At 40.7% G+C, this 13,447-nt stretch overlaps 1 protein-coding gene across 1 annotated transcript in view; it reads right to left on the reverse strand.

Annotated features, from left to right (window-relative positions):
* Window positions 1-11,813, reverse strand: part of LOC310742747 (uncharacterized protein) — a gene marked incomplete at its 3' end in the record, with an annotated part of 114,864 nt that extends 103,051 nt beyond the window's left edge. Inside the window, exon 1 of the mRNA XM_083572164.1 lies at window positions 11,602-11,813. Coding sequence (XP_083428290.1) covers window positions 11,602-11,656 — 55 coding nt within the window. The 5' untranslated portion in view covers window positions 11,657-11,813. The remainder of the gene's footprint in view (window positions 1-11,601) is intronic.
* Window positions 11,814-13,447: the final 1,634 nt, after the last annotated feature.

The raw sequence follows: 13,447 nt of genomic DNA on the forward strand, positions 1-13,447 counted from the left end.
CCCCTTCTCAGTCTCACAACTTTCTGTGCCACTGACCTCTGAAAGGGGTTTCAGAGACAGATTTTTTTGGGTATCTTTAAGCCTCAGGGTTACCTTGAGTTTGCTGGTGCCTCTCGTGTAAATGATCTAGCAAAGCCCCTTGTGGATGGCCAAGCTGCAACCTGGTCATCTACAAGGTCTGGCAAGTTCAAGTCTTCCACATTCATTCTGTGGAGAGAGCAACAATGTGCTCATATGCCTCACAAGAAAGTGTTAAAAAGTGTGAAGTCTGTGTTCATATTTCCATGGTCTAATGCTTCTTAAAGAACTCCTCAACACCATGACAGCCATCACTGAAAGAAATATTTTGTTAACAATTCAGATATTTGCATTTTATCACTGAAGCCATCTTTTTGTTGGGTCAGGGGGAAACCAAGCAGACCTCTTTGCTGGGATTGGCTGTACAAATCAGAGGTTTTTTAGCTTTATGTGCATTTAATGAAAAATATCTACTTCCATGGGATGTAAATACATACCACAGTAAGTGATTACACTCACAAATATTCTCACTATATTTTAAAAATAAGTTTCTGCAGAACACCAAGCTGTGCAGTTTATTAGTGTTATCTTAGTTGTATTGCTTCCTTTGCCACATCGTAAGTTAGCCATCACTAATTGCTACATTGGACATTAACCAGACACACCCCCACCCACCTCCTGGGAATAGGTTTAACAAGAACCACAACTTTCCGGTTACTGGGTTTTCAGCGGCTTAAAAATATCCCAAGTTCATTCCAAGTAAAGAATCTAAGTAGATCTATTGAAGTCTTATTAAGAAAGCCAACACACATCAAACCGGAGCATTCTAATATGCAACTGCTAACATATGCTTTATTTCCGATGTGTGGTACTTTAATTAAAGTCTTACCTTACCTTGGTTCAAAAAAGGGACACATTTAAAAATCAGATTACCATGGTAATAAACAGCTCATTTCTGAGACTTGTTGTGCTTTCACCTAAGTGCTTAGGAAAGAACACACCTAACAGTGATGTGGATCCTATGCAGAATGTAGCATTAGAAATGCCCTATATGTTGGTAGAAATATCTAAGATCAGGGTTGTTGGCATACGTCTTTCTCAGGAGACAATGGAGGAGTGAGCCTTTGGGGTGAAGTCAAATTGTTGGAAGGTTGCAGTGCCTGATGTAGAGGCTGTAGAGACTGATACGGGAGAGACATGTTTTGTTGCAGCTGGGGCAGATGAAGGTGTCTGGTTGAGTTGCTGCAGGTGGACTATGACAGGCATGGCCAAACTGGGCCCTCCAGCTGCTTTGGGACTACAACTCCCATCATCCCTAGCTAACAGGATGGTCAGGGATGATGGGAATTGTAGTCCCAAAACAGCTGGAGGGCCAAGTTTGGCCATGCCTGTACTATGATGTTTCTTCTCTCTGCGCTCCTCCCAGCTGTGCTTGTCAAGGCCTCCATATGGTATATATTGGGGATTATCTCAGGGACTGCAATCATAGCTGATGTGTTGCTTTCTTTTCCTCTTTCTTTCTTTGATTTTTTTAATGCCAAGGTCTTGTGCAAGACCTCTTTGTGACTCTTAGTTGGGTAATAATAATAATAATAATAATTTATTATTTATACCCCGCCCATCTGGCTGGGCCTCCCCAGCCACTCTGGGCGGCTTCCATAAAAACCAAAAATACACTAAAATATCACACATTAAAAACTTCCCTGAACAGGGCTGCCTTAAGATGTCTTCTGAATGTCAGGTAGTTGTTTATCGCTTTGACATCTGCTGGAAGGGCGTTCCACAGGGCGGGCGCCACTACTGAGAAGGCCCTCTGCCTGGTTCCCTGTAGCTTTGCTTCTCGCAAGGAGGGAACCGCCAGAAGGCCCTCGGCGCTGGACCTCAGCGTCCGGGCAGAATGATGGGGGTGGAGACGCTCCTTCAGGTATACTGGACCGAGGCCATTTAGGGCTTTAAAGGTCAGCACCAACACTTTGAATTGTGCTCGGAAACGTACTGGGAGCCAATGTAGGTCTTTCAAGACCGGTGTTATATGGTCTCGGCGGCCGCCCCCAGTCACCAGTCTAGCTGCCGCATTCTGGATTAGTTGTAGTTTCCGAGTCACCTTCAAAGGTAGCCCCACGTAGAGTGCATTGCAGTAGTCCAAGCGGGAGATAACCAGAGCATGCACCACTCTGGCGAGACAGTCTGCAGGCAGATAGGGTCTCAGCCTACGTACCAGATGGAGCTGGTAAACAGCTGCCCTGGACACAGATTTGACCTGTGCCTCCATGGACAGCTGTGAGTCCAAAATGACTCCCAGGCTGCGCACCTGGTCCTTCAGGGGCACAGTTACCCCATTCAGGACCAGGGAATCCTCCACACCTGCCCGCCTCCTGTCCCCCCAAAACAGTACTTCTGTCTTGTCAGGATTCAACCTCAATCTGTTAGCCGCCATCCATCCTCCAACCGCTTCCAGACACTCACACAGGACCTTCACCGCCCTCACTGGTTCTGATTTAAAAGAGAGGTAGAGCTGGGTATCATCCGCATACTGATGAACACCCAGCCCAAACCTCCTGGTGATCTCTCCCAGCGGCTGCATGTAAATGTTGAAAAGCATGGGGGAGAGGACAGAACCCTGAGGCACCCCACAAGTGAGAGCCCAGGGGTCTGAACACTCATCCCCCACCACCACTTTCTGAACACGGCCCAGGAGGAAGGAGAAGGGGTAAATATCACTTATGCAAGATCTCAATATTGAAATGAAAAAGAAATGGAAGTGGATGTTCCTCCCTTTCTGCAAAAGGCCCAAGTTTCCTTTTTGCCCATTATGAAACATAATCATTCCCAATCCCTGGCCTATGGTCTTCTGAGGAACAAAGGAGAGGCTGAAGGGGTTGGGGAAAACACGAGTGGATGCTGGGCCATTATGGCAAATGGGGTCCTGCCCCATCTACCTCAGTCTGCCCCCAGCCAGCTACCACCTGCCTCCCTTCTTACTTATAATCATTCCAGGTGGCGGCACTGCTTATTAACTTCCTTCCCCTTAGTTAGACACAGTTTTGCCCATATAGGACTTGGCAGGGAGGCGGATGGGGATGATATTAATTGATTCTATCTGTCATTGGCTTTAGCGCCACCTGTTGTTGGCATCCCTGTCTGCCACCAGTTCAAACAGGCACCAGCTGCCACTGAGGGACACCATGGCAAATCACTGTTCTGATCAATGTTACTTCTGGATTCTGACTTAGCAAGGACATATGTGAAGAATTAAAATGGGAAAACTCAGCTGAATGTGTCTATATATCTTTGTCCATCAAGTTAACAGCATCACAGGAACCTCTAGTTTATACTTCATTGTATAGTTCCTTTGTATAATATGTATAATATTCAGCTGGTCAAAAGGGTAAGATAATGCCTTTCTCTCAGTAAAAACAAAACAAAACTCCCCTCAGATTTGCAACTCCATATACATTCAAATTGCACAGAATTAAGGGAAGATAGCCCATGTTGAATTCACATTTCAAGGAGACTTCCTATAGTGACAAAGTCCAGGTGGGCTTGGAAGGGCATGTGTCAGGATTAGAGACAGTGCTCTTCCGCATGACAGATGATCAGTTGATAAATGAGAAAGCATCAGAGGCTGGGCTATTAAAGTGAGTGATGTGGGAACTAGGAAGTTAAATAAAAAAAAGTCTTCAGTGTGCTGTGGAACAAGAAACGTGGGTACTGTGGTCAAAGGTTGTTGGAGATTTTAAAGGTTTCATGGAAACTGTGGCAATGGAAAATATAGTTTTCTGGAAATGTGATTGTGTGTTCTGCAAGAATCAGTGAATAGATGCACCAAACAACTTTTCTTTATGTTTCCATATTTGGTTCAACTTTTTACAAGGAGAAAAAATTCAAACCACTCTGAATTAAATTTAGCCTATAGAAATCTGAGCACATAGTGCAGAATTCTACCTCTCCAAAGTAAACTTAGCCTGCGCCCCTAGAATGTGTTCGTATTTCCTTTTGATTAGTTCGCTGAAAGGAATTTATTGCAAAATATGGCCACTTTTATGAAATTACTTTCTTTATTATTAACAAACCTTTCACAAAGAGGTTTTGGGGTAATATGTCTTTTTGCCAAACGAGAGCGCTCTTTCCGAAGCAGAATTTCCACAGTGGACATCACCATGAATGTACAAAAACACAAATGTATTAAGTTTACAAAATAGGGAAATGTTCTTCGGAGGATGGGGTGGGGTGGGCAAGCCTTACATCTTCAAATCATAGCTACAAACGTTTGTTCTGCGAAACCTTGAGGAATGGCTATTGAAGAGAATTATAGCAGTGTCTACAAGGGCAATTGAAGCAAATCCTCTCCCATTAACACAGATAATTGCAGAAAGACATGGGAGACTGACTCAGGATTCAGTGAGTCCCAGGCTGGCTCAGCCCTGCCCTTGGAATACCCTGGACTCAACTAGATTGGTAAAGAAAAGGTGTTTTATATTTGTTGTATATGCGATATAACACTGTGACACCAGATGGCGCTGTGGAGTCCCGTCTTTCCCTACCAGATTTCCCTGTATGAGTTTACAACGTGTTTAACTGAATCGCTGCTTTGATGTGTCTAGATCCAGTCCCTCTTTGGGGGCATTCTGCTGGTTGGGGTCTCACCAGCAGGCCCCCACATTCAGCAGGTCAGTGGGGCATGAAGCTGGCTAAGCTGGGAAGCTGGGCAGAGCAATACTTCCACCTAATCCAACTCACCCCTCCTGCCCAGCGCAAGGAAGCTTTGGGTTGCTCCAGCTGTGTCTAAAAGTACAACAAGTATTTTGTTAAAACAAAACAAAAAATTTTTTCCTTCCAGTAGCACCTTAAAGACCAACTAAGTTAGTTCTTGGTATGAGCTTTCGTGTGCATGCACACTTCTTCAGATATCTGAAGAAGTGTGCATGCACACGAAAGCTCATACCAAGAACTAACTTAGTTGGTCTTTAAAGTGCTACTGGAAGGAAAAAAAAATTTTTTTTTTTTGTTTTGACTATGGCAGACCAACACGGCTACCTATCTGTAACTGGAAGTATTTTGTTGTTTCCGTTGCAACAGTCTAACTAAGCTCCCGCTCCAGCGTATATTAACCCCGTTGAAATGAATGGAAGTGAGTTTTTAAAAGCACAGTTATTGCTAACTTTTCTTTACAACTCTCTTGGATGAGGATTTCAGAAAAAAACCAGAAACATAATGTTAGAATATTTAAACTTTTAGCTTGGGACCATTGCTCAAGATGTTTCCTGTTCCCATTGCTTATATTTCCTCAAGTAGAAGCAGTGTGATAATCTCATCTTGAGCACTGATCTTTTCTTTTTGCAGTGACATGCGAAGCTGCTGACCGGGTCTCTGATTTGCATATGCTGGCTCCATTATTTTACCCCATTTAGCATATCCTGAAATATTGAGATGGTTTGGAGTAGGTAGAAAGGACTAATCAATATTTGTAACTGGCTACAAATTATTCCCCTGTGTGCTTTTCATCACACAGAAACTTTAATCTCCTGTACCTTTAAAAGATTATCATCTGTCAAAAACAATAACTAGCCCATGGTGAATGTCTCCTTTTGGACCAATAGAAGCTTTGCTGCAAGGAAAAGAGACCCTAACTATTTAATGACCGTAATAAAGTACAATTATATTGCAGCGGTGTCTGCAACCTCAACTGCAAACAAGCTTCCCACTTACCATAGTAGACCTTTCTCTGCATAGAGCGACTCAGTTTTTGCCAGTTACAATTGCCGCAGTGGAATTATTTTACTGTCCTGTTGATAAATGAGCTTTATGAGCCATTTGCTGAGCTGAGTCCTGTGTCTCGTCAGGAGCACAGTCTGTATATACGTAACTTGTCAGCATCAGCTCTCACTTTTCTTTCACTTCCACATTTTTATTCATTGACAGCTTCCATCATGACATTTAATGACCGCCATTAGATAGAGAAAAAATTGACGAGTGAAATCTTTTTCCTAGTTGCAGTAATTCTAGCCCCTTTCCAAGCAGGATATTTTTTAAAAAAAGAAAAAGACTCAACTTCTGGAGGTGTAGGTGCACATTTTCAAGGTATAAATTGGGTGTTTTTTTGTGAGCTCATATTAAGGTTGATAGGAGCCTTGCCCGGACCAATGATGCTATTATTGATTATGCCTTCAGTTTGTTGTTTCGTCGTTTAGTCGTGTCCAACTCTTCGTGACCCCATGGACCAGAGCACGCCAGACACTCCTGTCTTCCATTGCCTCCCTCAGTTTGGTCAAACTCATGCTGGTAGCTTCAAGAACACTGTCCAACCATCTCGTCCTCTGCTGTCCCCTTCTCCTTGTGCCCTCCATCTTTCCCAACATCAGGGTCATTTCCAGGGAGTCTTCTCTTCTCATGAGGTGGCCAAAGTATTGGAGCCTCAGCTTCACGATCTGTCCTTCCAGTGAGCACCCAGGGCTGATTTCCTTCAGAATGGATAGGTTTGCTCTTCTTGCAGTCCATGGGACTCTCCAGAGTCTCCTCCAGCACCATAATTCAAAAGCATCAATTCTTCAGCAATTAGCCTTCTTTATGGTCCAGCTCTCACTTCCATACATCACTACTGGGAAAACCATAGCCTTCAGTAGCCTACTGTAAAATGGCTCACATTTATTCAGATTTAGCTGCTGCAGTTTGGAGAGCTCCAGTGAGGGTGGCTAGAGCAGAGTTTCCCAAACATGGATGTCAAGCTGTTTTTGCACTACAGCTCCCATCATCCCTGAACACTGGTCCTGCTAGCTAGGATGATGGGAACTGTAGTCCAAAAATAGCTGGAGACCAAAGTTTGGGAAACACTGGGCTAGAGCACCATTACTTGTTTGTTCAGTTTCCGTTACTATGGCCCAGTGGTATACTAAGCCCAACATATAGCCAACCAAGCTTTCCTCAGAATAGAGCCATTGAAATTAATGGACCTGTTAGCCATGTTCATGCATGTGAGTGTGTCTTCTTTAAGCAGGACTTGACTACAACTCATGGACAAGTTGCTTGAAGGATTCTAGCCCACCAAGTACTTCCTCTACCCTTGGCTAATAAAAGCAAGCCAAAGGGGATTGGCCAAGTGGAACAGGGATGCTTTTGATGCCTTGTTGCAGGAGGAAATGTTATATCAGCCTTGAAGGAGGCAATGGTTTGTCTCCTCCTTAAGATTGAAGTATCAGAAGTATTTGACAACTTTCACCTGGTTGCTAATATCTCTTTGGGCAACTGATCAGTAGAGGAGGGCAAAATGGTGAACAGGTTGGAGTCCAAGTCGTACAAGGAAAGGTTAAAGGAGTTGGATATGCTTAGCCTAGAAAAGATGAAGAGGCAACATCTGTTGTTCCAGAGAATGGGGCCCAAACTAACATGTTGAAAAGGAAAGAAAACGGGTGGGACTAAACATTGGAGAGAACTTGCTCTGGTTCAAGATGTTTGATAGCTGAACAGGCTGCCTCAGAAGGTGGTGGACCTTCATTATTATTATTTTTAAAGCCGATCAGGGATGCTGTATTAATATATATCCTGACCTGAGCAAAGGAATTGGGCTAGATGATATTTGAGGACTCCTCCAACTCTGTAATTCACTCTGCAAGTCCCAAATATATGAAGAAGTACACTGGACTTTGCAAGGTATGCCAGATAGCAGCATTCCACGTCTTTGTCATAACATTTCAGTATTATTATTATTATTATTATTATTAATTGCTTCCCATGAGACATCTCAAAATAATTTACAATAAAAGAGTTACATATAAAAAAAGTTAAAAACAACTGCATATAAAATCATTTGTTTGTAAAGAACCATAAATATAAAAACAGTTTAAAACAACAACACATGCATAAAATCATTTCAGATCCAGGACAGATACCAACTGGGATAAATATTTTAGCAGGCTTGGGAAAAAAAAAGATTTGTAATCAACATCAGGACAAAGCAGGTTTGTAAGTGGGTCATATTGCAACAGCTGACTATGTCATTCGCATGTCTTTGTGGCCTGTTAAAAGGGGGTGTAGCTTATAGCTATTATGTTTTCTGCTTATATAAAGAGAGAGGTGTAATTTCCACAACAAGCATAGAATCCAGTTCCTGGAGGAACAGAAACTCCCTCTTTACACAATTTCTCTGAAAATACAAGTGCCTGTGTATGCAAGTCCAGGAGTGAAGGTGCCTGTGAATTTCAGTGTGAGCAAAGGGGAAAGTTATTCAAAATGTGTAACTTTCTCTGCATAAAGTGGCATTCTAACACACATACTGTTCAGTATATTTGGTTTAATTCACAATGAAATGGAAAATGCCTGTTTGCATTGATGTGATACACTTAGGCACAAAACACTTAAAGTGATAATTGTCCTTAAACACTGCCTTTGGGTTGTTTGGTTTTTTTAAAAAGATTGTGAGAAAGGATTAGTCTCTGCGTAAAAAAATTTGACCTCGAATAAAGGGGAAGAAAAATAAAAACTTGCAAGGAAGTATCTGACTCAGAATAAAGCATCCTGGTAATGGAAGTGCTGAATAAATAAATAAGGGAAGACAAAACTATAAAAGGAATAACACTAGGGGAGAAAGCATACAAATTAAAGGCATTTGACAATGATCGTATTATTATGACAGAGAACCCAAAAGAAAGTTGATTAAAGTTATTAGAAATTATCAAGACATTTGGGCAGATAGCCGCGTTCAAACTAAACAACTCTAAAACCAAGCTCTTGGTCAAGAATTTAACAACACAGGACCGAGATGATCTAGAAAAAGCCTCAGATTTGAAGATCTGGGAAAGGCAAAATATTTGGGAATATGGATCTTGGTGAAAAATATAAACCTATTTCTATATAACTACATTAAGACCTGGATGGAGATTAAAAGAAATTTAGAAATATGGAGCAGATTAAATTTATCTTTCTGGGGGAGAATATCCACCATTAAGATGAATGTCTTGATCAAAAATGCTTTTCCTATTTCAGACAATTCCCATGATCACGGGAACAGGTTGCCTCAGTGATTGGCAACGAAACATATCTAGATACATCTGGCAGGGGGGAAAGCCCAGGATTAAACACAAATTATTAATTGATATCAAAGAAAGAGGGAGATTTTCCCTGCCAGATCTGAAACTCTACTATGAAGTGACCTGCTTCTCCTGGATCAGGGAATGGTGTATATTACAAAACACAGACCTGATAGATCTGGAAGGGCATGACAGCTGTTATGGCTGGCATGCCTACTTAGGCTATGATAAGGTCAAGACTCCATGGTAGATATCTCCCCTTGAAGCAATAGCAGTGAAGAAGAAAAATATGCAAGTGAATTGGCCAACATACAAAGTACCGTTAAAAGAGAAAGAAATCAGTTGAAACTAAAAAAAATTGAAGAAATCAGGGTATCACCAACTTCTGAGGATACTAGCCCCAGATATACCTAAAAAAGCAATGGAAATATTATTGTAAGCTACAGTAGCTGCAAGAATATTAATCTCTACGAATTGGAAAGGAGAAAAAGTTCCAACTAAACTGGAGTGGCAAAGTAAACTGCTAGAATATGCCAAGTTGCTCAAAAATGACAGGGAAACTGAGAGGTCATACTGATCAAACATTTATTAAAGAATGGGACATGTACAAAAAAATACCTTAAGGAACATTCTAATAACATGACATCAATGACAGACCTTGAATGACAACTGTGGTATGATGGATAATTATAGGAGAAGAAATCATTAATGAAAATTAATAAAAGAGAATAAATAGTGCACTAGATAGATTAAGTGGCAGATACATGGGAAGTCAAAATAGATGTAAGAAGAAATTATTGTGATCTAAGGTAACAAATACTACTGTTTTCTTTTCTGGATAAATTTTTTGTTTGTTTTTTTCTTTTTAACTTTTTTTTTCATTGTTTCTTCTTAACTTTAATAAAGCATTAAAAAAGGAAAATAATAATAAAGCAGCCCACTGTGCACTTGTCTGGGGCAAATTGCAACATGCCCAGTTAATTGGTCCTAGAAGCGACATTCCCTCTGTTGATTTTGCTCAAAATATTCAGTCACAAGTGTAGCTGGATGTGCCCCATGTTCACAATAGGTCCATAATATTCCCCCCCCATCTTTTCATTATTAATAATTTCAAAGATTTCAAGCTGCCCTGAGCCCTTAGGGCGTACAAGTGCAAACAAAATATATATATCAAGTTGAAACATAAAGGTAAAAAAAAAAAACCTGTTCAGGAAGTAATCAAATCTATATGACTTTGGGATTCTGCGGAACCAATATGATAAAACATTCCCTAAAAGAGTTAAAACAGTTTTCAAGACAATAAAATGGAGGCTTGAATGCCAGAAACCGAATTCTGCCCAGAATCTTTTCAAAGCACTTAAGAAGCCTGGAGGTTGGGCTGGGTACACAGTGATCTCCACCTGCTTCCAAATGTTTGTTCTTAATAAAAACCATATGTTTTTATTGAAAGAATGGAACCTTTCTATCTCCAGCACACATCCATACACAGAGATACGCTTTATGATTTTTTAAATCTTTCTATGATTGTGTGCTGATCTTATTTAACAGATTCCAACTGCTTATTTTATTTTTTTCACCCCAGAAATGTTGTTTAGGACATGTATTTTTACCCAGTGGCAGCTGATGCCCTGCAGGGCAGGTGGATTGGCACCACTTAGTACACATTTCAAACAACACCCTTCTCTTGTCACGCAATACTCCCATAACTCCAGCACTGTTTCCTGCAGTTCTGAATTCACATGGTAATAGTGGGGTTGGCACTCGTCAAAGATCACTGCCACTTAAATCTGCTGTTACAAGACGACTGCGGGTGGGAGAAGGTGGGTCGTTCTTTTAACAACAAAGTGCAAAGAGAAAGCATGGAACTGTAGGAGACAAAGGGAATGATGTCAGACTTTCTCGCCGTTCCTAGCAGTTAGTGAAAGTCAATGAACAGGGCAAATTATATCTTTCCGCAAGCAGACTGCAAGTCGTGTCAAGGTGCATCAGTGACAGATGCACCTCAAATACATGGCATGCATTTATTATACAGTGGTACCTCGGGTTACATATGCTTCAGGTTATAGACTCCGCTAACCCAGAAATAGTGCTTCAGGTTAAAAACTTTGCTTCAGGATGAGAACAGAAATCGTGCTCCGGCAGTGCGGCGGCAGCAGGAGGCCCCATTAGCTAAAGTGGTGCTTCAGGTTAAGAACAGTTTCAGGTTAAGAACGGACCTCTGGAACGAATTAAGTACTTAACCTGAGGTACCACTGTATATTAGGCAATGAGCTCAAGGGAATCAACTTCATATTTAAGTACAAAGGCAATAAGAAGTACCCTTTTCAATCAGACCAGGGGAATATCTGGTTCAGCATCCCATTTCCTGCAGGGGTCAGTGGATGTTGTAGCAACATTTTGACACTGCTGTTGTTGTTGTTGTTGTTTTCTAAAAAAAATTCCTTATTTCAGTCATTCCAGTGCTAAGGGTGGAATACAGTAACAAATAACACAAAACGAAACCAACTCACCAGTCAACAAAGACAGAAAAACAGCACAAGTAAAAGAATTACCTTCTTACCTCCTTGCCATTGGCCACCCTCTATTATCAGAATGTGTGCACCAGCTAGTCCCATCTTCTATTATGCTTGCTGCACATAAACACACAACCCGTCCACAAAGCTATATAGTGTACGTTTGGGCTTGCCACTGAGCCTATTTTAAAATATGCGTGCTTATTTTTTTTATAAAAAAAACTGTCAAGCAATGACCCATTTTAAATTTGGATGCTTTGCTAACAATTAACATATGCAAGTGTGTAATTATTGGCTCTTTTATCTCAGAAAACTGGCAACTCTTACACAGTGAGATTGTTTTAATTGCTTTAACTACCTCCTGAATTAGAGTTGGTTCATTTTCAGTCAAAACGTTTTCTCTGTTCATTTGAAAGTTGGGAGTTTGCAGAGGGGATAAGTTGAATTTGTTTAGGATTTCATTGTGACCATTTTATTCTGCACTTGGATTTGTTTACTCCAAAGGTTTTTAAATCCTCATAGTTTTTTGTACAATTCACAGAATTTACTAGTTGGTTTCTTCAAAGCCGTTTATCCACTGGAATGATGTGAGAAAGCTTATAATATATTTGGTGCCTGACACACTTTTTAATGATGCACAAACAGGAAAAAAAGGGGTTCAGGCCAGCATACAAAGTAGGTACAACAAATGGATTCACCACAATGTACCTGCAATGTATATTTGTTATACTTTGCTTGCCATATATTGTGTCTTTGTATGCTGGCCTGAACCCCTGTTTTTTCTATTTGTGTATGTTTCTATACAGTGGGTTCCTTATTTTTGTCCACACTTTTTAAAGAAATATGCCATCACATCTCAAATGATAACCATTGTAATCTCCGTTATTTTATCAGGCTTGGCTATGGTGACATATAAAGCTTGGTGTGGCCACTACTTAAATTCTTAATATAGTGGGAGCTGAATTTGTTAGGATTCTATTCCCAGGACCCTTGGGATGTTTTTGCTAAAGACTAAATGGAAGTGTACATGTTATACTATCTTCATTATGCAGTAGTTCTTTCATTGTTTTAAAAGCAGCAGCATCTGCCAACTAAAAGCAACATAAAATATAATATTATTATGGGTCACCTATGTGTCACCCCATCAGAATCACTTTGGTCTATCACATGCTGAGAAGCCCATTCATGTGAACTGATCTGAGAAGTGAAGAAGTGCAGTGTTTCTATACCATCCCAGACCTAATGCAGAAACTATTTTTGGGTTATGCCTATCACATAGATACCACGAGAAACCCTTCCCTAAAAGTGGTTGCTCCATGCAGTGGTTATAATATGCACAAGCCTTTTTACCTTGTGGGGATTGCCACAATCACATGAACAATCTCCAATGCCAGCAACACACGCTCCAGTATTTGCTGGCGCTGAAGTGGACACTCTCTGGAGAATCCACACGGCAAGAGGTTCTCATGTCTTACAGCTGTAGAATATAGTAATTCTTGTGCATAATGATTCACCTGGAAATTTCACTGTGTTCAACCCCCAAGCAAATCTGGAGAGGGTAAACTGTTCATTGAAACCAATTAATTAAAAAAAAACCACTAAGACTTTATATAACTATTATTTTCAATAATATAACTCACCAGGTGGAGAATACTTATATATATATATATATAAATATATATATGTTGTTTGTAAAGGGAATCCTTGTATGAGTCAATATTTATTATTCGTTGGAGCTGCACTGTACTTCCAGACCATGATGTTTTATGGTTTACCTTTTCAATTCTTTGTTTTCTTTCATTTTTTTTACTCAGAAGCAAGTTTTCAGTGGCCTTTACTTCCAACTGGGGGAGAAATTTGCATCAGTTTGCATTTAAAGGAAAACTGACCTAA

This window comes from Podarcis filfolensis (assembly GCF_964270895.1).
Source record: "Podarcis filfolensis genome assembly, chromosome: 9".
In the NCBI taxonomy this organism is placed as follows: Eukaryota; Metazoa; Chordata; class Lepidosauria; order Squamata; family Lacertidae; genus Podarcis; species Podarcis filfolensis.